This window comes from Lolium rigidum, chromosome 2 (genome assembly GCF_022539505.1).
Source record: "Lolium rigidum isolate FL_2022 chromosome 2, APGP_CSIRO_Lrig_0.1, whole genome shotgun sequence".
Taxonomy (NCBI): domain Eukaryota; kingdom Viridiplantae; phylum Streptophyta; class Magnoliopsida; order Poales; family Poaceae; genus Lolium; species Lolium rigidum.
In genome coordinates this window covers 101,192,786-101,218,518 of record NC_061509.1, presented here as the reverse complement: position 1 = coordinate 101,218,518, position 25,733 = coordinate 101,192,786, and the positions used below count along the sequence as shown (strand labels likewise).

The 25,733-nt window shown below is 44.7% G+C and overlaps 3 protein-coding genes across 3 annotated transcripts; 1 reads left to right on the top strand and 2 right to left on the bottom strand.

Annotated features, from left to right (window-relative positions):
- Positions 1 to 6,538: 6,538 nt before the first annotated feature.
- Positions 6,539 to 10,966, top strand: LOC124692148 (galactoside 2-alpha-L-fucosyltransferase-like). Its single transcript, XM_047225452.1, has 2 exons — positions 6,539 to 6,875; positions 9,308 to 10,966. Exons 1-2 carry the CDS (start codon positions 6,656 to 6,658, stop codon positions 10,813 to 10,815), a joined length of 1,728 nt encoding a protein of 575 aa, XP_047081408.1. The 5' UTR covers positions 6,539 to 6,655; the 3' UTR covers positions 10,816 to 10,966.
- Positions 10,967 to 11,000: 34 nt separating this feature from the next.
- On the bottom strand, positions 11,001 to 13,994 carry LOC124692149 (cytochrome c-type biogenesis CcmH-like mitochondrial protein). Its single transcript, XM_047225453.1, has 4 exons — positions 13,891 to 13,994; positions 13,024 to 13,182; positions 12,156 to 12,287; positions 11,001 to 11,581 (listed from the first exon to the last, which is right to left on the bottom strand). Exons 2-4 carry the CDS (start codon positions 13,162 to 13,164, stop codon positions 11,396 to 11,398), a joined length of 459 nt encoding a protein of 152 aa, XP_047081409.1. The 5' UTR covers positions 13,165 to 13,182; positions 13,891 to 13,994; the 3' UTR covers positions 11,001 to 11,395.
- A 5,835-nt stretch (positions 13,995 to 19,829) lies between these two features.
- On the bottom strand, positions 19,830 to 25,243 carry LOC124692147 (probable plastidic glucose transporter 2). Its single transcript, XM_047225450.1, has 15 exons — positions 25,059 to 25,243; positions 24,810 to 24,896; positions 24,593 to 24,692; positions 24,434 to 24,501; positions 24,210 to 24,342; positions 23,459 to 23,558; positions 23,253 to 23,365; positions 23,062 to 23,155; positions 22,344 to 22,497; positions 22,096 to 22,239; positions 21,943 to 22,016; positions 21,779 to 21,867; positions 21,217 to 21,331; positions 20,484 to 20,668; positions 19,830 to 20,265 (listed from the first exon to the last, which is right to left on the bottom strand). The coding sequence occupies exons 2-14, from the start codon at positions 24,889 to 24,891 to the stop codon at positions 20,486 to 20,488; spliced, it is 1,449 nt and encodes a 482-aa protein (XP_047081406.1). The 5' UTR covers positions 24,892 to 24,896; positions 25,059 to 25,243; the 3' UTR covers positions 19,830 to 20,265; positions 20,484 to 20,485.
- Between the last annotated feature and the right edge of the window lie 490 nt (positions 25,244 to 25,733).

The following is a 25,733-nucleotide window of genomic DNA, read 5'->3' as shown; positions in this document are numbered from 1 at the left end:
CAAATGTGGTCTAGGGTATTAGTTGTGATCACCCAAGTGATACACAAACTAGGATTGGGGTATAAGCATAAGCTATGGTTATGTTTAATTGGCTAGGGTTACTCTTCCTCACTTTGTTATGATTCTTGTAACAAGACAATACTAGGGTTGTCTCAAGTATTTGGATAAGCAAGGTTTAAGTGCAATGCCATTACTCCTCCACTCAAGGCATGAGGAATGATCAAGGGTTGACTTCTTGTGATTTACCTATCATTTCATGTGATGGATGGTATCCACTTATCACATAGGTTTATCTTATCATGTAAATCTACAGAACATAGTTATACATTAGACATGATCAACTAATTCCTCACTAACCTCTCCTTATCATTATTCTCATAACACTCAGCTAGATTCTTAGGGTTTATGATCATTACCCAATTTGTAATGATCAAGGTATTAGCCTTATAATGTTTCATGAATGAAGCATGGTTCTCCTCTCCAAGATCAAATATTGGTCAATATATTTGAGGATACACTTTTAGCCCGAGCTCTCTTGGATAGGGTTTGAATGTCAACCTAGGTTTATACACAATGAATGGTAAAAATACATGTGGATGGTCCTCTCCTTTCTCAGAGGTTTATTAGAAATGGATTTGGAGAAACAAGATTGAAATATTCAAGGTTTGATAAGGAATTAATGTGAATGTCCTTGACTTGGGTTTAATATTGTAGTTGAAGATATACCATGTGAATCATGATAGCAACATTAATTAAGTAGGAAAGAGATAGAAAAGATAAGTAAAGAATAGTTTCTTGATTAATGGTGTTCTTGAATTTATAGTTGAATAATTATTCATGTGTTGTTGTAAGGAATGTCATGTTGAGATATTTTATAAGATCTTGTAGTTGACCCTTACTTAAGGTGTGGTTATTGTAAAGCTAATTCCATTTGATCTAACCCCTAGATCAAATCATCTCTACCCAAGACAAGGTTTTAGCAAAGATCACAGTGAAGTTTATAGTGCTTGACTTGATGATCTACTTCAATTCCAGCAAGTCAAGTGAAACTTCAGTTACTGTGACAAGTTTTATTTGCAAGAGTGAATATTCCCCGGATTTTCTATGCATGAATGCAATGCACACTTTGGTGTTCTCTCATTTTGTAGCCTCTAAACCTGGGATATTACACCACGCCTAGGGGTGGTCTGGGGCCCCCTGGCCTCCACCGACCTCTCCCTTCCGCCTATAAGAAGCCTCCCGACGCGTGAACGCTAAATCAACAAGCCTCCGCCCACGAAAAGTTCCGTAGCTCCACCGCCAACGCAGACAAGTTTCGAGGGACAGAAGTCTCTGTTTCGGCACCCTGCCGGGACGGGGAATTGCCCCCGGAGCCATCTCCATCGACTCCACCGCCATCTCCATCGCAGTTGCTGACTCCCATGATGAGGAGTGAGTAGTTCTCCCCCGAGGCTGAGGGCTTTACCGGTAGCTATGTGGTCTATCTATCTCTCCATGTATGATCTTTATGTGATCATGAGCTTTGTAATCTAGTTGAATAAGTAGATGTTATTCTTCAACTATTGTGCTACTCAAATGGTTTTATTATGTGATCTCCGGGGACACCTTGTCCAATGGTGTGAAGGTGACAGTGTGTGCACACCGTGTTTGTTTCTTAAGCTTAATTTATAGAAATACTTATAAATTGTGGTGACTAGTTAGTACCATCTTTGTATGCTCAAGGTGATAGTGTGGGGCATCCATAGATTGGGAATGCGAACTTTAAGGAATGCTTATGCAGCCATACGCAGTGAATTTGTGTTTGTTATCAAACCGGAGAGTGGTTCAGAGTAGCGTAGTGAAGAGATAATATCTATGTATTCAATTATGATATCATTGTTGAGAGTGTCCACTAGTGAAAGTATGATCCCTAGGCATTGTTTTCAAGCATTGAAACACCGTTTACAACCAGTTCTGCTACATGTTTGCTTGCTGCCATTTTTATTTCAGATTGCATTTACCACTCATAATCATCCATATTACTTGTATTTCACTATATCTTCGCCGAACTAGTGCACATATACACCTGACAAGTGTATTGGGTGTATTGGGGACACAAGAGACTTCTTGTATTGTAATTGCAGGGTTGCTTGAGACGGATATCTTTGACCTCTACCTCCCTAAGTTCGATAAACCTTGGGTGATCCACTTAAGGGAAACTTGTTGTTCTACAAACCTCTGCACTTGGAGGCCCAACACCGTCTACAAGAATAGAAGCGTGCGTAGACATCACGACTCCACCGACGGCTTGACGCCGGTGACCAGGAGACGATGGCGCCGCTGAATTATGCTCCCGGGGACACGAGACTATGCTTAACCGAATCATCAGAACGTCTCGAGTTGGTTGGTGGTGGCGCTTTTCTCAGGAGACCACCGGAGCTAGCTCCAGCGACCTCACTGCGGTGGTGCTCTCCGGCGAAGTGGCTAAACGGAGTTGTAGAGGACTATAGGAGGCGAGAGTAGGCTCTAAAGACTCGCAAGCTCACCGTGATGCTTGCAGAAGGTTCGACGGCGACAGTGGTGGTCAGAGATGAGATAGAAGTCGCTAATACCGACGAACTTCTGTGACGAGGAACTCCCAAATTGGCTCGATTTTGGTGCTCCCTCGATGCTTGGCTTCACCCAGATGATCATCACGGCCAGGCGCTTCTCCTCGACCAGACATCACGCTCTGGGGTGGCTCCAGTCGACGGCGCCAGGTGGTCACCGGCGACAAAGGGTTGTATCTTGTGGAAGAAATAGGAAGTGAGAGAGGAATTGAGTGAGTGGCGAAGAACTAGGGTTCCAGGGCGCTCTTAACCACGGTTTTATAGCTCGTGGAGTGGTCAGAATCGACGGCACGTCGTCGGAGATGGCGCAGATGCGACGACGACGACAAGCACGATTCGGGCACAAATCTTGGCATGGAGAGATAAGACGGACGTGAGAAGGATTGGGCAAGGTTCTGAGATGGTTGACGATGTCCGAGGCCCTCCTTATCATCGGCGAGGACGTGTCGGTGTCTCCTCGCCAGTGTGTCGAGCTCGGAAGAGAGGAAGAAGGTGTTTCTCTTCCTCGCCTGCAAACCGTTACGGTGGGCTCTTTTGGTGGGCTTCTCCTGGGCGAGTGCGGGCTGCTGGTTGGGCTAGTTTCTGGGCTGGTGCGGTGGACAGGTAGGCTTCCTCTCCATTTCTTTTTCTATTTATGTTTATATTTTATGTTTTTTATTTGTTGTTTGAATTCAAACTTTGTTTAAATTTGTTTCTGTATGAGAGATATTTTGGATGTGTATATGCTTCATAAATATATATATACCAGCATGGTCGAACTCTTATTGTAGGTTGGAAAATTACATATGTGTGGTAGCATATTCATTTATTAAACACTATTGGAATTAAAGAAAATATTCCAAATAGTTGTGACTTTGATATTTCAACTTTGGATGTTCAAATTAATTTTCCAAAAGATTGGTTTAATTATCAAGTGATAGATAGGGTTTTATTTTGTATTACCTTGCCAATGAATAATTTACCAAGTAGAGATTATTTACTTGAATTCGTATTTAAAAAGATGAGTTTATGGGCATGATTTCATGTACCTATTATTTCTATATCTTGGAATCTATCTTGGATTATTTTAAAGTTATTAATTTTAATACTTAACACCTTGATTTAAAATTCCTAGACACATCATATGATTCTCATAATTCATGCAATCCTAAAATGGATATTTGGGTTGTATGGTACTTAATAAATTTGGCCTCTAAGATGGAAAGGTAGGGTTTCCTATTGGTTTTACACTAATCACCTAAATGGCATTTAAGCTTAGGGTATATATGGCTTGGGTTATACTTGTGATCCATGATACACACGTTAGGGAATAGTATTTTATGTGAATTTGATCTAATGTTGAATGGTCTAGGATTTTGGTTATGTTTCATTACTGGAAACATGATTGGAAATGAGGTATGGTAGGGTTCTACTTATGATCCCAAGTGATTCTCAAATTAGGGTTGAGATATGGGCATAAGCTATGATATGTTTAATTGGCTAGGGTTACTCTTCCTCACCTTTGATAAGATTCTTGGATCAAGTCAATACTAGGGTTGTCTCAATTTCTTGTACAAGCAAGGTTTCAAGTATAATGCCCTTACCCCCCACTCATGATATGAGGAATGGTCTAGGTTTGATTACTAGTGATCTACCTATCATTTCATGTGATGAATGATATCTGCTTATCACATAGGTTTAACTTATCATCTAAATCTACAAGGCATGGTCATGCATTAGACGTGATCAACTTATTCCTCACTAATACCTCTTTATTTTTTCTCTCATCACACTCATCTAGATTCTTAGGGTTTATGATCATTACCAAGGTGTGATGATCATAACATTGGCCTCCTCATGAATTACTAGTGAAATAGGTTCTCACTTACCACCAAGTGTTGGCTTGGTTAAATAGGGTTAAGTTCTTAGCTTATATTCCACATGGCAATAGTTATTATCAATGACTCCTCTCACTTGGAGATGACTTGAATAATAACCAAAGTTCTACTCAAGAGATGATGTAAATATATATGGATGGCCCTCTCCCTTCTCTGAGGTCTAGTAGAAATAGGTTTGGATAAACAAGATTGGAATAATCAAGGTTTATTAAAGAACTTATATGAATGTCCTTGACATGAGTTTAATATTATAGTTGAAAATATACCTTTGCTGCATTGGAACTTATCTCTTTGGCAGTTTTTTAGTTTAGCCTAGTTTTATTTTGTTATTTGAAAATATTGGTATGAACCCTTTTTAGGGGCTTTGCTGCAAAAAAAAAACTGATTGCTTCGACCGGTCAGCGTCCGCCATGTCAGCGAATACACACATGTACCGTAGCTCGGTGTCCTAGATGAACATTGTGTCATATTTAGTGACCGTATGTGCCATATTTCTAAGGTCGGTGACCGTATCGATTTCGCTCTCCAAATTCCGGTACCACCGATGCATTTTACTTATACCGATTCTCTCCCCAGTAGATTGCGGGCAAAAAACAAACAAAGTATAAAAAAAGTATAACTAATAATTGCCTGTTTCGAAACCAAGAATGGAACCAAACAATATATCACTTTAGATTTCAAACTAAAAAATTTACAAAAAAAACAATCGTGTGCATTTTTGGCTTCAAAAGGTACGAGTTATAAATTGCACACTATAAAACAAGAAATTTTACACAAACAATTATGTGCATTTTTCTTTTGCAAAATGTGCAGACTACCAAATTGGACAGTTCCAAACCCAAACTCAAGTGCAAACTACCATGTACATTTGAAAGACCTGTAATTACACAAAAACCATTGTGTGTAATTTCTAGTTTAAAAGATGTCAAAGCCACCCGATTGCGCATTTTCACAATTTGAATCGCACAAAATTAATTATGTTTAGTGTTGGGCATGAAAGGTTCAAACTACCTGGACTACAGAATTATTACAAACGGACCAGAATTACAGCACAAAACATTCCAAGCAGAAAATTATGTTTCAGCAAACCGCAAACACCCAGCTTAAATTTTAAAACTTTAAGTTCGCTGAATCTTAAAATGAGCAATTGCCTAATAACAAAGACTAACACAAACCCAAAAGAAAAAAAAAACTTGCCAATAAGAAGAACTTCTTTGCTATACACACGTGCATTGTACTGTACAGTAGTTGGTTAGTTCTGCACCGGGACTCGGGGCCCGCCGGGAAATCAAATCCCCTGGGGAGGACGCCCCAGCAGTGTCCAAAGTTTGCTATACAAGGCACATTGTATATTTGTATTGTAGTTGGTTTGTTCTGCACTAAGGGAGTGGAAGTCTGAATAATTTTCTCTCTTCTTTCCAAATTAAAGTCCACGAGTCTCAGGTCAACCCAAGGGTCTGCCAATGGACTGAGGTTTCAGGTAAAAAAGGAGTCAGTTGCGTGTAGCAAAAGCGCCAAACGTTATCATTACAGCTTGTTCACGATCCGTAAATAGATCGAGGCAGCTTCCTAGTTTGTTTCTCGCCCTCACTAGCGAACGGATTTGTTCTGCCATCTTGCAAATAAAAAGAAGGTGACTGAGCCCTAAATTAGTTCTCGGCTAGCTCAGAACTAGCTATTCCCAAAAGAAAAACTGAAAAACCCTTGCAAATAAGAAGAACTTTGCTATACAAAGGCACATTTGTATTGTAGTTGGTTTGTTCAAGACTAAGGGAGGAAGTCTGCACAAATATCTCTCTTTCTTTCTAAATTAAAATCCGCGAGTCTCCGGTCAATCCAAAGGGTCTGCTAATTGCAGCTTCCTAATTTGTTTGTCGCCCTCGCTGGCAAACGGATTTGCTCTGCCATCTTGCAGCTGGTATATAATACGTTCTTGATATATACGTATGGAAGAAGGAAACCGTAATGGTTGTGCAGTCCAAAACCGTGACCGTTGGTTTCAATCACGGTTCGTACGCGCCAAACAACCCGACGGCTCGTCCAATGACCTGCCGGCTAGCTGCCGCCCCTTCCCCTAAAATAAGGAGGAGGGTGCACATATAGCTGCCGCGGCCGAGCGGAGTTCCCAAACACTTACGCATCCGACCCCAATACCCCTCCGGCCACACGGCGGCGAGGGAGCTAGAGAGCATGGACATGGACGTCGAGCGTAGCAGCCCCACGCCGGCGCCGTCGTCGCTCGTGGCCGAGCTGGACACCGTGAAGAAGCGGTGGTGGCGTCTTCGAAGCCGCGCGAGGAGGGCTCTGCCGGCCGTCTGCGTCGTAGCGGCGACCGTGCTCGCGTTCGTCGTGCTCTCCGCCCCTGGGGACGGCTGGCCGACGCTTCCCAGCAACAGGGTCTCCGTGCAAGGTATGTAGTACAACACCGCGCGCGCGCGCCATGGCTGGAGATCGAATTGCTTCATTTGTTTGTATCTTCGTCTCGTCAAGTGCATGCATATCTTCGTCCAAGCTGGCTAAAATAGTAGTACGTGCTACTTTTTCAGACGACTAAGTTACTTACACGTAATTAGCACTGGGTAGATAACTTAATTTCTTCTCACATGGATCGCACTAGTAGTGTGTTAATTGCGTCAATTTAGTTCCTCGTCAAAACGCAAGTACTTGTTTGAACATGGAAAATACATGCTGCATATATAATTATATATAGAGCTAGCTTGCTATAGTCTCTCTTAGTTCCATAATTATTATGGTGATTTTACTTATAAATTCAAACTATAACCTTAACAAAAATTACGAAAACGGAGGGAAGAATTTGTATATACTACTGCAGATGCGTATCTATGCGCCGCATATACCTATATAGATAACGCCGGTCTACAGCTAGGACAAGGCTTGTGCGTGGCCGTTCCCCGTTCCGAGGATCTAGCTAGACATGCATCCGCCGCCATACATTCCTGATAAGTTCATTCTCCCCCAAAAACATCTGCCAGATTATTACGTGCCTCTCGAAGAAAATACAAGGATCGGATGGCAAAAGACAGATGTGTCGTTGCCATGGAACGGTTGCTGTAAGCCGTAAGCGGTAGACCCACACAATAGTCTTGACCACGAAATACAGCAGCGGAAAGTATACGTTAGCTCGGCCGCCACGGACGACATATCCATTAGTAATTAGTAACACCACATGCTATTAGTGTTACTAGTATATTGCAATTTGATCAGCAGTCCACTGCCGAAACTAGGACCGGATGGGGCTAGCTCTTGGGCAAGTTGGGTCGTGGACTCGTTGCCCAACCAACTATACCAATTGCAATCCAGCTGAAATCTATCCACCGAGCACTACACTGAACACATGTGCGAGAAACACTTGGTTGTGCTTATTTATGGCTTTGAAATCTTGGCAACAAGTCACAAAAATAGCTGAATAGGTGCTTTTGGCTTTCGATGGAATATTATTAAGTATATGATGTTGTAAGCCAAAACCCAAAATCAAAAGCACTTATTTAGTTTATGCCAAAAGCCATGAGGTGTAAATAATCTTAAGAGCATTTCCACCGGCGCACCAAATAGGCGCTGACAGTGCCTTAGACTGCTCATAGTGGGAGTAACATAGCTAGTAACATCACACATCTAGATCTCAAGGCAGTTTGGTGACATGGCATGCCAATAAATGAAGAAAGAGAGTGAGGTGGTAACTAGCTATGTTACCATAACATCACACACCCCAAGGCAAAATGAGTCTACAACATAATAATAACACAATGCATGACACCACATATAAGTTACTACCCACTATGAAGGTAGTAACCTAGACTAGTAACATAGCATATGTTACTAGTCTAAGTTACTCCCCACTATGACCAGCCTTATTGGAGGCGACATGGGTGTCATGGCATATCCAATGGGGTGCCATAAGTGTCACGACACACCCTCCAAATATATAGAAACTCTTATAGCTACTAATAATTATACTACTAATCATGACTAAATGCACTAATAGAAATTTTAAGCTTGACACCTTCACCACTTTCATCCAAGATTCACAACTACATGAAACCCATCACTTTCGTCTGCATCGGTGCTATTGTCTTTGCCTCGATGCTCACTTGTGATGGGAGATTGACTTTGACTATGTGTTAAGAAAAATGCAGGGCGTGAGACACACGGCTATATCTGTTCTAGTACCAAATGCCATACTAACAACTACTTTTTCCGTTTTAAATTAAGTGTCGCAGATTTTTTTTTAAGATAAGCAAAGCTATATACTAAAACGTGTCTAGGTAAATCCATGTTGAGACCAAATCTAACAAAAACTGTGACGCTTAATTTAGAACGGAGGAAGTAGTAATTAAGCACTAACATTTTGTGGATAAGAACTAAACATAAGGATTTTAAAAGATGTATAGCATGCGCACCAAGTTCGACCAGCCCACAGCCATGCACTCATGAACATTTTATTTCCACCTGTACCGGACTGCCCACCGAATTGACAGTGGCGTTTGCACCGCTGCACCACTAGTATTTAGTTAAATATGAAACTATTTCAGTTCAAAAAAAATATCAAACTATTTTGGCGTGTGAATGCCAGAACCTTTTTATCGAGGGCATTACAGCTAGAACTTGGCCGGATGTCGGTCACTCAAAGGGGTCAATGGCATCAAGAAGAAGCGCTTCCAGTCTTTGACATGTTCTTGAAGATCTTATTCGCTCTATCCAAATCGACCTAAAAGCATTCAGAATCTCTGACGGCCAACTTCACCGCTAACATTATCCAATTTTGAAATTTCAAAGACGATTTTTTGCCAATATTTTGCTAACGAAATACCTCTTCATCTCCAGATGAACCTCCGTCGTCCAACCTCACCGCCGACCAGCTCCTGGACGGCCTGCTGACCGCGGAGTTCAGCCTGAGCTCATGCCGGAGCCGGTACGAGTTCGCGAGCTACCACGACAACAAGAAGAGGAACCGCCCGTCGCATAAACCATCCCCCTACTTGCTCGGCAAGCTCCGGAGGCACGAAGCCCTCCAGAAGCGGTGCGGCCCCGGCACGGCACCGTACAGGGCGGCGATCCGGCAGCTCAAGTCCGGCGATGGCGCCGTCGCCGCTGACACGGACGACTGCCGCTACCTGGTCTCCATTCCCTACCAAGGCCTCGGCAACCGGATGCTGGCGACGGCGTCGGCCTTCCTCTACGCGGTGCTCACGGAGCGCGCCCTCCTCATCCACCACGACGTGGGCGCCCTCTTCTGCGAGCCCTTCCCTAGCACGACGTGGCTGCTCCCTCCCTCGGGCTGGTTCGGCGGCGGCTTCCCGCTCGCCCACCTCGAGGACTACGACGGCGACTCCAAGGAGAGCCTCGGCAACATGCTCAAGGCCAACGTCCTCTCCGTCGGCGCCGACGGGAACGCGACGTGGTCGGACGGAGGCCGCCGGCCGCCCTACGTGTACCTGCACCTGGAGGGCCGGTACGACTTCGACGACAAGCTCTTCTACTGCGACGAGCACCAGCGGCTCCTCCGTGGCGCGCCGTGGCTGCTGATGAAGACGGACAGCTACCTCATCCCGGGGCTCTTCCTCGTGCCGTCGTTCCAAGACGAGCTGGGCAGGATGTTTCCCGAGAAGGACGCCGCGTTCCACCACCTCGGGCGGTACCTGTTCCACCCGGTGAACGACGTGTGGCGCGCCTTCACCGGGTACTACGGCGCGCACCTCGCCGGCGCCGGGCAGCGCGTCGGCTTACAGATCCGGGTGTACAACAGGAAGCAGAAGCTCCGGCACGTCCTGGAGCAGGTCCTCTCGTGCGTCCGCAGGGAGAAGCTGCTGCTGCTTGATGATCCCCCGTCCAAGACGGCGGCCAGCAACGCGTCCGTCGTCGCCGACCAGGCCGTGCTGGTCACCTCCCTGACCTCGTGGTACTACGAGAGGATCAGTGACGCGTACGGCGGCGATCGCAGGGTGCACTTGCACCAGCCCAGCCACGAGGGGCGGCAGAAGTGGGGCGACGCGTCGCACAACGGGAGGGCGCTGAGCGAGATGTACCTTCTCAGCACCTGCGACGTGCTCGTCACCACCGGCTTCTCCACCTTCGGCTACGTCGCGCAGGGGCTCGGCGGACTAAGGCCATGGATCATGCCCGCCACGCCCATCTGGTCGCCGGACACTGGGGTGGTGCCAGACCCGCCGTGCGTGCGAGCCATCTCCGTCGAGCCCTGCTTCCACTCCCCGTCCTACCGCGACTGCGCCGCCAAGAAGGACGTGGACGTGAGCAAGGTGCTGCCGTACGTCCGGCGCTGTGAGGACGTGAGCTGGGGTATCAAGATTGCCAACGGTAGCAGCCAGTGGTAACTTTAACTTGTATAGTGTTCTGACAATTAGACATCATAGCTAGATGTAGGTAGCGCAGACGAAACAAACAAGACATGCCAAGAAGCATGCACAAACAATTTATTTACATGTAAAGACACTAGGAAAAATAAAATAAAACTGTACTCCATGAGGTCAGGAGACACGGGTTAGATGTAGTGCAGACAAAACAAACAAGACATGCAAAAGAGCATGCACAATTTCAGTACATTGAGTACATAAACGATTTACATGTAAAAAGACTAGGAAAATCAAATACTGTACTAGCTTATTCTGGAGACAAAGTTACGTACTTCTCTGCTAAGCTGCTACATGAGGATCAGCAGACACAGCACATTGTTTGTCAGTTCAACAGCACACCTGGGAAGTTCAAACGCAGGCTGTTTCTCACTATCAATATCCCAAAATCTGCAAAACAAGTACTCCTAGGTTCATACAGTACAAATGCCAAGACGCGCAAGCATTTCGTTAAACCAAAAAATCGTAGTCAAAGCTCCAAGTGTGTGTGTGAGATATAAATCGAGAGCCATCCAGCGCATACGTATACTGCTACCACTGAGCATCACTTGATAGGCCACCACCACCTCCTTGGTGGTGGAGGAGGTGTAAGGATGTCAATCATGGTCTCCTTCTCCCTTGGAGTCAGGGGAACCCCTCTGACCAGGTTCAGAGCCATAATGTGAACGTTGGTCCTTTGCCTGTGCTTTTGATAAGCCCAGATACCAGCTGCTACACCACCCACAATGACCTGCACATGATTTACTAGATCAGGTTTTGAACTACCTACTCTAGACAGTTCCTCTTGGTACAGGAAATATTTGATTTAGGGAACTATATATTTAAGTATTTGAACGTGTTCATTTTATCATGTTCTGCTGCACAAACAAAAGCAGTTGAAATAAGTATTGCTACCTCTACACAGACTAAGTAGAGTTACAACAAGAGACCGCCGGAAAGTCTGGACACAGTGATTGGTTAGCTTCTTCAGAAATTGATTCTTTTACTTCCACTTAGGTACAAATTCGCCCAATAACTAATAAAGATAATCAAAAGAATTTGTGTTAACCGTACCTATTCCTTATGAAAAAAACTCTTGATGCAAAATTTGTTAAGATGGAATATGCTTGGTTCACCAAGACAAAGTGCAAATGATATTACTTGTGCTATAATCTAGGACCAGTTTGAAGATCAAATCATAATTGTATTCTAGAAACAAAAAAAATCAAATCATAATTATTCTCTAAGTTCATAATTTAAAAATGAACAGCATGATAAAGTTATAATTAAAGATCTCGCAGAAAAAGGTCACAAGCAAGGCTCACCGGTGATAACCATATAGCAGCAGTTTGAAGATCAAATTTAGGGGCATATAGAACTGTTTCTCCAAAGTCGTCTTCCAGCTTTTTGTAGATCTCCTTATCACTCTTTCCAGATTTTATCTCATCACGAATTAGCTGCAAAAATGTCACATATGTGATGAGTACTTGAGGCAGTGAAGCTTCCCATGACATAGAATAAACTGTCTGGCAATAAAAACTCCAGTCTTTTGTAGCATATAAACCTTGGGCACTGATTTATGTCAAGATTAATTCTGTTCATGTGTACGTAGCACGCGGTGCAAATAAATGCTTGGGCATGAGATAACAGTATTCCGACGAACAAAAAAGTAATGTAAATATGAGATAGCTGAAAAAAAATATAGTGGTGCCGAAATATAATCCGAATCTTAGAAGCCTAGTCAAGTAAAAAAGACGCCTAATCCAAGAACCAAATAAGTTGTGGAGTTACCAACAAAAGGTATCATAATTTTAAGTTGCACAGTGCTTTTTGCAGTAAAATATTGGATGCCTATCAACATCTTTAAATTACAAGAGATGTCTAGTCCGTTTCTCATCAAATGGTTAAATAAAACACATTATATTTTACAGCACCATTGTCCATTGATCAGTACAAGGCTTCAAGTACGTTTGTTACCTCAGTTACAAGTGTTTCAAAATTTTGAGTCTTGGTTAGGTTTGTTTTAGACAAAGTCATCAAGAGACCAACAAAGCAACGGTTGGATGCTCTGGAAACATGAAAAAACATACAGAAAAAAGCAAATCTCTGCTACTAAAGTTTGACAAGTAGCTGAACAAGATGGTGAAGCAACTAATCAGTGCACGGTATATAGATTATAGAAGGAAAATGTACCCTTCTAAGGAGAACTGCAACATCTGCTTGTGAATCTTCAATGGACTGGCTGCCACACTCGGTGCACCGGACATTGTGGCTAATATTTCTTGCACGGTCTTCAACGATTTGCCGCTGCTTCACATCCTCCTCACTGGCCATGGTACAAGATAGTGTGTTCTGCTTTAGACGTAACAAAATAGGTGTATATTAGAACCTGAAGAAATAAAATGTGAAGTTATATTTTATGTCCTCAGATACCACGCAGGTTCTAAAATGAAACAGACCGCAAGTAGTAAGATTAAGGTGGTAGTATGACAAGTGCGTAAACTGTCAAGCAAGGCCGGTGGCATTCCAGAAATAGTCTAGCACACCAGACAAAGGTAGCAAATGTTAAAGCAACCAAGCTTAAGTGAACTTGGCAGAGTTTTATTCCGGTCTTTTGCTGATTCAAGCTCAATATGTTCTTGAATCAGTCCGTGCAGAAAAAATTTCTGGTCCCAACTTGGTACATGCCTTGTGTTGGCTCACAAAATATTACCAGGAAGAAGATTAGTAGATTACTCAGGTACTTCTTATAATGCTGAGCAGAAAGGGTAGCAGGCAGTCATAGATCTTGAGCCAAAATATGGTAACACACAGAATACTATTGTCCCAGGAATAATCTCTAGCATTTCCCAAACACAAAATATATACATTCTGAACATTTTTGCCCTCGGTGCAGTATCCTACAATGCTTTTAGAATGATGAAAGATGCTTTTAGAACATTTCTACGAATGGCTGGGCGAATAGACGAATCTAGGTCATATGGCTACAGATACAGACATAGAAAATCAATTGATTCGTCAAACGAGCAGAGTGATTGGCGGGGGAGCCGGGGCACGGACCTTGCGGCCTTGCGGGCACGCGGCGGGGGAGGAAAGCAGACGCGCGGGGAGGGGCCTGGAGCCGTCTTACGGCAGGCGCAGGGAGCAGGCGCAGCCGCTAGCCGGCGGGCAAAGTGAGCAGGCGCAGCCGGTGGCCGGCGGCGGAAGCGGGGGCTGTGTGATTTTTCTTGGACGTGGCTGAAACGCGATGGAGAAGAGGCGTGCAAACAATGGGCTGGGCCCTGGTGCCACCGTGCAAGCCCGCCCGACTCAAAAGAAAGAATGGGCCTGCGACGCTAGGCACGAGAGGGAGGTCGAGAAACGCAGCAGGCAGCTTGCAGTAGCACTGTAGCAGAGCAGCTTGATGATGGTGCACCGACGGTGGAGAGCATCTTTGATGGCGCACTCCCCGACAGTTTGATAGTGGCGCGAGGCTGCTGTTCTCCGTGCTCCCTATCGATTTCGAAATTTTGACGGATCAGACCACCTGCCCCCCAGTGAAATATTAAAAAAGACCACCTCTAAGTGCAAATGTCAAAACTACCGTGGTGGCACGCTGGCCAAGTGACACGTCGCACATGCCGCCGTAGCCGGTGGCGGCAGGACTTGCCGCCGTGAGTGGTGGCGGCACGTTGGACGAACGCCGGGTGGTGGGCCCTGCCGCCATCGGCTGTGGCGGCACGATGATGTGGCAACATGCCTCCACCGGCTGTGGCGGCACGTTGACGTGGCATGTTAGGCCACGTCAGCGTGCCGCCACAGCCGGTGGCGGCATGTTGCCACGTCATCGTGTCGCCATAGTCGGTGGCAGCAGGGCCCACCACCCGGTGGCGCGGACGAAGCTGTCCAACGTGCCGCCACCACTCACGGCGGCAAGTCCTGCCGCCACCGGCTACGGCGGCATGTGCGACGTGTCGCTTGGCCAGCGTGCCGCCACGGTAGTTTTGACATTTGCAATCAGAGGTGGTCCTATCTGGCATTTCACTGGGGCAGATGGTCTGATCTGTCAAAATTTCGAGATTCACTAGCGGGTTGGTTATCTCGGTCAGATCATGTGCTCCGCCAAACAGGTTTGCGTATTTGATAATTCAGGCCAGGGTGCCCAACTTGTCGGATTCAAAGTTCAGGTTCAGTTCACCTAACCGCTACCCCGACCCGACCTTGACGGTGCCCGTCGAGAATCCCTCGCCAAGCTAGATCGGGGCCTTCGCCGGACCGCCAACCCAATCGCCGCCGCTTCCTCTCCAGCAGCTATTCCCCATCCCGCTGCTCGAACTATGGTTCGGGGCGGAGCAGGAGCAGGGCCGGGTAGGGGTAGGGGACATGGATAGGACGGCCGGGAAAAGGAGAGGAGGGCCGGGTAGAGGAGGGGACGCTCACCACTGCCGCCGCCGCCGGCTGCCTCCAGATCGCGTTGCGGGTGACAAATTTATCGTAAACATTGAAGTTCAATACACATATCAAATGGCTATTCTCTTAATTTCTAGTTTTCTACACAATGAAAACATTCAAATATTAGCAATTTTATCGAAAAGTGTATTTGGCACATGAGCACCAGTGCTCCTGATTTCTAAAAATCATATTTTTGGATTTCAAAAAATATGAAATTAAATACCCACATACATACAAACATTCTGAAGGTACGGTAAAAAATTTGGAGAAAAATATATTATATTTTAAGCTATACAAAAAAGACAAATTTCTGACAAATATATACCTCTATACGTACCACAAATTTGTTTTTTCCTGTAGCTCAAAATACAATGTAATTTTTACCGAAACTTTGCATGAATATTCAGAACATGTGTATGTATTCATGAAATAAATGTGATTATTTTTTGGAACGCAGAAAAACAGTTTTTAAATATTTTTAAAACTGAAAGCACTGGTGCTCATGTGCACCAAATTTGCTTCCCAATTTTATGTGTTATTCATAATTATAGGACTTAACATACAGAGGACAGACACACATAGACATGTACAGACAGCAGTTCATATTAAAATAGCTGAAATGCTCAATGTTGTCCAAGTCACGCATGGCAGAATAGGGCCTCACTTCTGGTGATCTGGTCGCGGCCTCAGTGGGAAGATCAGGGGTGGCGCTCGGCGTTCAGTGCGGCGCTCGGCGGTCAGTGCGGCACTGCGGCGGCCGGGGCGGCGGGGCTGCGTGACGCCGTGAGGACAAAGTTGCAGAGGGCAGGCGAGCGCCGGGTTGCAGAGGCCGGGCGGACAGCCAAACTGGGCGGAGATGCAGAGTCGATGGAGGGTGGGGCCGGCGGGCAGCGGCAGCGCCGGGGCCGGGGCGGCGGCGGTCGGGGGCTCGGGGCGTGGGGAATCGCGATGCGTGATTGCAGCCTCGTCGGCTCGTCCTCGTGCCTTAACACAAACGAACCTATGTTCAGGCAGAAGAATCGAGCCTTCTTTCCATTCTGTACAATTTGGGCCGGCAGAAATTCTGGGTGGGCCACGGACCCCACCGACCAGGTCGGCAGTTATCGCGCGCCGCACACTTAGCGTGCGGTATGGGGCGGTCTGGTCGGCCCATTACGCGATTTTCTTTTTCTATTTTCTGGTTTCTTTTTTCTGTTTCTTTTTTCTTTCTTAAAAAATAAAACATGTTTTAAAATGAAAAAATGTTTAACTTTTTAAAAAATGTTCAGATTTGGAAATATTTAACTTAAAAAAATCTTCAATTTTAAAAAATGTTCAAATTTAAAAATCGTTAAAACTTAAAACTTGTTCAAAAATGAAAATCGTTCAAACCTAAAAATCATTAAACTTGAAAATTATTCAAATTTAAAAATCATTCAAAATAAAAAATCGTTCACATTTGAGAACTATTCTATTTTTTAAAAAAATATTTTTAAGAACATTCCTATTTAAAAAATGTTCATGTTTGTGACAAATATAATTTTTCCGAAAATACTCGGATTATGGAAAATAAAAAAAAGAAACAGCGGAAAAAGAAAAGGAAACGAAACAAGAAAAGGAAAACGAAAATTACCTTCTAGTGGGCCGCGGCCCAGCTAGCCACCGCAGCCACACAGGGTGTGCGATGCGAAAATAAAAAAAGAAACAGCGGAAAAAGAAAAGGAAACGAAACAAGAAAAGAAAAACGAAAATTACCTTCTAGTGGGCCGCGGCCCAGCTAGCCACCGCAGCCACACAGGGTGTGCGATGCGAACCCCCCCACCGACCGGAGTGTAGCCGTCGCGGGACAACAAATAAGCAGTTTTATCTACTTTTGTAGTGTTGTTTCACTATCTTCATCTCTACCGAAACCGAAAATTGACCGTCAGTTTACGGGTGTGGGCTGAAAAGGGGCGTCGATCAGTTACCGTAAACGAGGCGAAACCAAATTATTTTTTTCGGGCCGAGACCGAAATTCCAAATCGCCTTGTATTTGTAGAGGCCGCTCGAGAGAATCGAGCGGTGGATCCATATCTAGGGCGCACTGAAATTTCATTGAACGCAACTGCTCACTCTCACCCTCCCCGCGCCACCACCACACTCGATTTGCTCGAGCCCGGCATCCCGGAGCTAGCGCAGGTCGCCCCGTACCCCGCCCGCGGTTCCTCACCCAGCTCCGGGTACCATCGCCGCTGTACGAATCGAGGATGAGCTCGGGCGACGAGTTTGTCGATGTCGATATGTCCGATTCGTCGAGCTTGGACGATTCCGACCTCGACGAGCTACTCCAGGACGGCAAGGTGGAGGCCACCGTCCTCCTTCTCTCGGTCAAGGAGCTGGAGGACTGCGCGAAGCTGCTGAATCGGAGGCGAGGGTCGGTGCTTGGCCGGAACCACATCCAACGGAATCGCGTCGTCGGCCACGAGCAGCTGATGGAGGACTACTTCGCCAAGGTACCTACCTATCCGCCGCATCTATTCTGTAGGAGGTATCGCATGCGCCATAGTTTGTTCGTCAAAATCGTGAAGGCCTGCGAAGCCAATTCGAATTACTTCAAGAAACGTAGAAATGCCACCGGCATGATGGGTTTCAGCCCGTTTCAAAAAATCTCGGCTGCCATGAGGGTGATTGCATATGGCATCCCTGCAGATTACACCGATGAGTATCTTCGAATTGAAGATACTACCACGGAGTCGGTGGGTAGGTTTGCTCGCATGATTATCAAGTTGTTTGAGCCAACCTATCTCCGAGCTCCCAATGAGGATGACACAAAAAGATTGGTGGAGTTAAATGAGAAAAGAGGTTGCCTGGCATGCTTGGTAGTGTTGATTGTATGCACTGGACATTGAAGAATTGTCCCAAGACATGGCATGGACAGTACTGTGGCAAGAGCAAAGATGCTATCATTGTACTTGAGGCCGTTGCATCACAAGTTTTGTGGATTTGGCATTGTTTTTTTTAGTTTGCCAGGAATACTCAATGACATCAACATGCAGCAAAGATCCCCTTTATTTGCAAAATTAGCAAATGGGGAAGCACCCACTTGCAACTAATGAACAATAATATACAATGGGATATTACCTAGCCGATGACATCTATTCGAATTGGGCAACTTTTGTTAAGTCTGTGAAGGATCCCCAAGATATAATAGAAGCTGAATTTGCCAAAACTCAAGAAGAAGCTCGCAAGGACATTGAGAGAGCTTTCGATGTTTTGCAAGCAAGGTTCAGCCCGATTTTGGGACAAAAAATACCTTGTGAAGATCATGACATGTTGTGTGATTCTTCCCAACATGATCGTCGAGGATGAAAGAGAGTTAAGCTTGCCATGCTTCTATGACAATGTTGGCACCCGAGTGGAACCCCAACGCAATCCGAATCGTATTGAAGCTTTCCTTGAAACACATCGGCAGATTGAGAATGTCAGTACCCATGCCCAGCTCGTTTATGATCTGAAAATGCACCATTAGCAGCGACATGGCCGTCGCCTTTGATCCTACCATCCCATTCATTTATGTGTGACATGTATCATTATTGAGACATTTGTTCATTTTTTCGATTTTCCGAGAATTGTTGTAATTTGGTTGAGACATTTTTCATTTGTTCAATTTCCCCAAAACTGTTGTAATAATTTGGTTCAGATATTTATTTATGTGTTGTAATAATTTGGATGGTTATTTGATTAATTATGATCGATTGTTGTATGTCTTGCATATGAATTCTATGAAAAAAACCTGCTTCTACAGGTTCGGAAGCCGCTAGCGCAGAACAGAGCCCTTAAACCAAAATTGTAAAACAGATTCTCGCCAGTGATTTTTCGACCCGTAAACACGAGTTCGGTGAACTGAACTCCGAGTTTTTAGTTCGCGTGTTTACTGGTTCTGCTAGAGATGCTCTTAGGCTTTCATCAGTTAGGGGACAGTGATGCAAAATTGTGCAACAATTTTACCTCACGTTGCTCGAATTTGTTTGCCCAGTAATTTGATATACTCCGTATCATAGATAACCAGTAGCACTACTACGTAAACTTATTTGTTGGACAAGTTTGGCTCGGGAAGTTCAATTTCTGTATACCCAACTCTAGAATTGCATGTAAAGATCGATCTTGAGCAAATTATCTTTCTGGAGCACATGCACTGCTGAATTCACATGACCCGCATGACATGATTGAAATCCTTGTTTGTGTATGATCATGCTGCCTTATCAAACATAATTGTGATTATGAGTAATATCCTTGATGATTACATTTTTTACAAAAGATATAAATATTTGATTCATTTGTCATATTCAACTGATGCTTTGATGTATTGTATCCTTTCTTTGAGCTTAATCCTGGCCTTAAGAGTACACACGGAGAAACAGCTCCCATTAGATAAGAGTGCACCCACAGGTATGAATATCCTATGCAATTCGATCATGGTCAAATTGCTTAAGCATTTTCAAGGCCAACTCAAGTTAGATGGTCAGGTACCATGGCTGAGCTCGCTTCTGCTAGTTCGATCGAATACGAGTACATAAGAGCTTTCTTTCCGTACAACTGGCGAACCCATATTTGATTCATTTGTCATATTCAACTGATGCTTTGATGTATGGCGAACCCAGGTGGGGGCTAAGAATACATAAGCGCCCAACAAGGCATGTAGATGGTGTTATTCCGAACACATGGTACAACTTCTCAGTTACATTGATCAGTAACCAAACGCCACTATTCTCTTACTGGCCAACAATTAAACAAGAAGACAACATAAATACACACGACGTATCAGCCTATACAGAAACAGACCTCACCAGTCTGTTAAGTATGCGTAAAATTGTATGCCTCTCCGGTGGTCACAGGTGCATGGCTGCGAACTTCCCTGAGACCAGCGTAGAGCATTCTGTCTGCAAGACGTCATCAAGTTCACTTGAGCTGGGAATAGACTTGATCAGCGAAAATATGTCGTCGAATTCCTATCAATACCGAATAAGACATTCCCCTGAATAAAACCTGCAATAACAAGAGCATGCTGCCAGTTAATTCCAGATTGTCATGTGCTAGTGCTGTGCACGAAAAACTTCTCAAACTAAGAATCCTACGCAGAATTAAGTTCAGATTGTGTGTATCCCCGCCACCATATAACATCACCACTGCTAATTATAGATGCAGGTTTGTAGACAGATGGATGGTCCGAAATGGATTATTTCAAAAGAAGGAACAGGGAGTACCTTTACTGTGTCTGTAAGAGTGAAACTTCGATCTCCTGCAAAGTTTTCCCTTTTGTTTCGACTACATGCCGCCGCACAAATATCGCTGCTACCACACAAGCTGATGAAAACATCGTGTACAGAACTTGTGGACCAAGTTTCTCCAGAAGCCGCAAGAATAACAAACTGACAAAGAAGTTCACGACCTGCCCATTACAGTCAAGCATTGTCAACTAAGGAACACATGATTATAATTCAGGGAAGTACAGCTATAATAAAAGATATCTAATGAATTCTTGTCTTCGCGTGTTCCAACTATTAACAATTCAACTCTACTACAAAAACCAACAGCTGGGCAGTGAACTTGTTGGCTACTAACCAAAAAGCATCTGACTTTGTGGCATAATTTGTTCTAGTACAGCATGTCGCCCACGACTGACAGAAAATTGTAAATTCTTCAATTGCTCACAGTAACATAACTGGGTATATGACTATAATATTCTATCCAGCTTCCCTGTTCCATTCAAAAGGTGCGCATCTCTATATACTTAATCCAAATTTGAACACTTCTAGACATTGCTAAGGCATTTTCGCTATTTTCTAGTTTATGAATTTACTATAAATCAAACTAAAGCACAAGGCAAGCTAGCACACAAATTTTAGAAAATATATTGCCAGATTTCTCTGTAGTTCTGATGAAGAATATATAGCATGTACTAACTATCCTTTCATTCTGAAAAGAGAGAACTCTTACCCAATGCACAGACATACAAAGAGCCATAGCTTTGGCCCGAATTTTGTTTGGGAAAATCTCAGGCAGAAGAAGTCCTGGAACTGGGCCTGCTCCCAACGAAAATGACAAAACAAACCTGCCAACAAAATGTTCAACTGTAACTAAATGGCTTAAGTACCACAATTATAAGAAACTCTCAAAAAAGTTTAAGAGTGGTACCACGAGCACATAGATAAAATGTTTCATGGTAAGATGCTAACATACAGGTTACTAAAAGAAAGTAACTGCTGTGGTGGATTCCTTGACCCATACGGGTGCAGAATACAAGTGTGGCTAAGGATTTGGAGAGAGAGGAGTATCATTGAACAATCTGACAGGTGGGGCCGTGCATGCATGTCAGTGGTTTTGTGGGGGGGGGGGGGATATCAAAGTGGAGATTGTGAGCACCAGTGACCCCTGAAGTAGCGGGGTTGGCAATTGGCAACATACCCACTTAAAGGAGATGATTCGAAAGACCAAAACTAAGGTCAAGAAGCTTGCATAGTGGAATCAAATAACTGAATGCTATAAAACTAAAACTTACAGCAGAATGCCACCAACTGAAAAATACACACTTGCAGCACCAAGGTGGTGACGATTTGCTCCAATAGCCTGAAGTCCCATTGTGAAGGCCTGCACCAGCAAGGAAGCGCAGTCAGTAATATACAATATGTCTCACAAATTTACAATTACAGTAAATGCGCTCACCATGCCAAAGAAGCTTCCTGCAAGAAGAACTTTTCTCCCTAGTCTGTCCATTAGAAGCATAGCTACGACAGAACCTGGTAGCAAACAATGCAAAATTAGATCCGTAAACGAATATAACAGAGTAGGAGAACAGAACAGCTTCAATGGGCTTACCTGATAAATTTGCAATCCCCATGCATATATTGGCAAGGCTAGAGGGCACGCCCACACTTCTGAACACAGTTGATGAGAAATAGAACACAGAATTTATGCCCGATAACTGTTGTAAAGCAAAGAGCGTTGTGCCAATAAAAACAACTGTAGCAAAAGAGTGGACTTGTAATGAACAAACTTCGAGAACAGTAATAAGGTTATAATGAAGCACATAAATGTGACCAAATGGATAATAGAACAGCATGTACCATTAAAGTGACGACCATAAAACAACTCTGAGTACTTTACACTTTCTCCGTCATCTCCTCTTTCAGATCTAGAAAGTTCTGCCATAGCAGATTTTACATGAAGAGGGCCTAGAAGCTTCTCAAACTGAATTTCTGCTTCATTTGTTCTTCCACACTACAAACAAGAGAAGGACACTTCAAATCACTTAGAACAGGAAAATGCTAAAGCAAGTTACTTCTTAGATATCAAGTGTTTTGTTCGTATCGAGCCAAAGAAAAAAATCTGATACACAATGGGGCATAGACAGAGCTCTATATCATGGTATTGGGTAACCTGGACGCTCATTGATCTGTAGCAGGATATATATGTGCATTCTATCTCAACCTATCTGTGTCAATGGCTTAGTCATCAGTGCTTTTTTTTATTTTCGAGAAAAATATAATTCTTACTCCCTCTGTTCCAAAATAATCGAAGTTCTAGGTTTGTCCTAAGTCAAACGTCTTTATAAGAAGATTTGTCAATACCTATAACGTCAAACCTATATAATATGGAAGTAAAATGATGATGAATCTAATAGAACTAAATTGGTGCGGTAGGTGTGTTAATGTATTTTTCTACAGACTTGGTCAAACTTAATATGGTTTGAAAGAGAAGCAGGCACTTCCAATGGTAAAAGCTCTAAATTGATAATTCAGAAAGGTGACACAGAAGATAAGCAATATCTCAAAGTGATGGTACCTTATATAGCCACTGTGGGCTCTCAGCACAGAACTCCATACCAATAGCTTGTAAGGCTGCTGGGACAACCGCAACCCAGAAACACACTCTCCACCTGCCATAGCAAGGATGATATCGTTACAGATCAATTCGATAAGTATTGACTGCAACACACTTGTAAAGATTGAAGAAGTGCAGCACAAGCTTCTGACCATCTATCAATGTCCTTGACAGGTGTACCAATTAGGAGAGAAAATAAGATCCCGAGACAGGTCGCAATCTGAACAAAGCTGCCATATGTACCCCTCACGGAGGGAGGAGAAACCTAGAATCAATCAGAGGTGAAAATGATCATGGCTGAACTGTATTGATACATGTTGTTAGACATCATACATTGACAAGAAGACACGATGCATACCTCAGTTATATAGAGTGAAGCCACTGGTGGACCCAACCCCATCCCTATTCCAACCAAGAATCTTCCAAAGAGCATACCTTCCAGGCTATAAGTGAGAGCGCTGCAAAAGGTTTTTTTCTTTAGAATGGTCTAACAGAACACAATAACAGGAATGGTCTTATGTTCGTACCAGCTGCGGATTAAATAGTATAAGGAGTACCCAGCAGTCACCATTGTAGCTTTTTATATGCATTTCAATGCTAGATGGATCCTTGTGATTAATCTTCATGTAATTTATTTGTGTCTAATTATAGTCAATTTAGATATAACTTACTTCTTTACGGAGAAAATAACCTACTTGGGGAAGTATCCCCCCTAATGGCTTGATGTCTATGTTACTATGTGGCACTAGACCTCACCCAATTAGAGAAAGCAAACAAATTTGTGGGGTGACGAGAAGATAGACCTAATGTCTATGCAAGTGTTCCACGATCATCACATTAACTTTCTGAGTTACTACAGATTAACAGAGGTGTGATTTGCTACTCTGTTATTATTATACTAACAACGAAGGTGTTTTTGAGCAACTATAAATTACCGAGAAAATGACCAGATCAGCTGTCAGCAAGTATATGTATTTGTTTAATACCCAGCAATCTAGTACATAGATACGAAAATAAGGAATTGTAGAAGCAAGTTGCAATATAATAAAGGTGTTAACTGAAGAAAGTGCATAGAGACAAGGATTGAGTGAAAAGACTCGAGTCAATACCTGACGGCAGCACCAATGATCATTGGCAGTGCACTGAGCTGGAACGCGCGACGCCGACCGATCCCATCAGCGACGGAGCCACTGAATAGGCATCCGAGGAAGGCTCCCCCCAAGCATATGCTCACCACAAGCCCTGCATCCGCAGCAAATTTCGTCACCTCCGTGACAATGACATCACATCACGGAAGTTCATAAGAAACATTGAATTGGAGAGGTGGTGGTACCTTCAGCGAGCGTGTTCCCGGCGAAGCCCAGGTCGGCTGAGATGCTCTCCAGCGGCTCGTTCACCACTCTGCGCGTGTCTCATCATGAAACAAACGTGAGTAGCAGAAAACACTAGAGACATGCGAGGGGACCAGAGCAAGCATGATGAGCGCACGCACCCTGAGTGGTAGCCGAAGAGGAATGAGGTGAGCGTGGCGACGCACACGTGCGGCAGCGACATCCGCCACGACGGGCCGGCTCCGTCCGACGGCATCTTTGCTGCCGAAACCAAACACAATATGCCGCCGTCAGAGAAAGAAAGAAAGAAAGAGGAACAAGTGAAATCGGATTCGCGGCCACGGAAATGACGGAGCGTAAGGGGGGAATGGCACGTACGTTGCGTCTCGACGTCGGGATCCATGGGCGCGTCCCTGGACGACACTCGCTTGTAGGCGGAGGTGTTAAGCTTCCACCGCATCGCCGCTGCAAGCAAATCGGAGGAGCCCCCAAGGAGGGATTTTGGATTCAGAAATGGGATACAGCGAGAGAGAGGGATCTGAGAGGGGTGCCGCGCGGGGCGTGTATTATTAATAGAAACCGAACCCGAGCGTGGAGTGAGCAGCGCGAAAAGTAAAGTAGGCGTACCAGGTTGCCGCGCGCGCCTGCATCAGCACCAGATCGGCCGCCTGCTACTGGGATCTGGGAGCACGACGCCGCTGGGATTGATTGACTAACTTTGGGTGCGTTCGGTGGCGTAGCACGGAGACCCGAGAGGCGGTGGCGGTGTCGTCGGCGGAGGAGGAGGAGGGAGAAGACACACGTCGGCACCCGGAGCTACCGTACTTGCTTTTGTCTGGTGGCCATTAAGAGGAGGGCCGCGCCATTTTGCGTGTTGCCCCTTGCGGGCCTCGGAAGGTTGGAGAAGATACTGCACTTTACCTGACGCGGACGCCACTAGGTCTAATATCGCCAACAAATTAGGGGTGTTTATGCGAAGTACAGTAGTAGTAGTGAACGGAACAACATCTCCGTGTCGCGACGTGTGTGGGTGGTGGTTAGGCCCTGCAGCACCGTGGCCGCACGGCGACGCGTGGCCGCGGGAATCTAGGACCGTCAGTTTGGCTAGGTGGGACGGGCCCGTTTGGTGAATGGTGACAGTGCTTCTTCACCAAAATACCAGAAGATGCTCGTCTGATCGTCTCCGAGGTGCCGAATGTTCACACACGCTCCTGCTGCGCATGCGGCGACGGAACACAGTGTTCCACGAACAGGTGGGTAGGGAAGACGAGGGCATCTCGACGACTTATTTTGGATATTAAA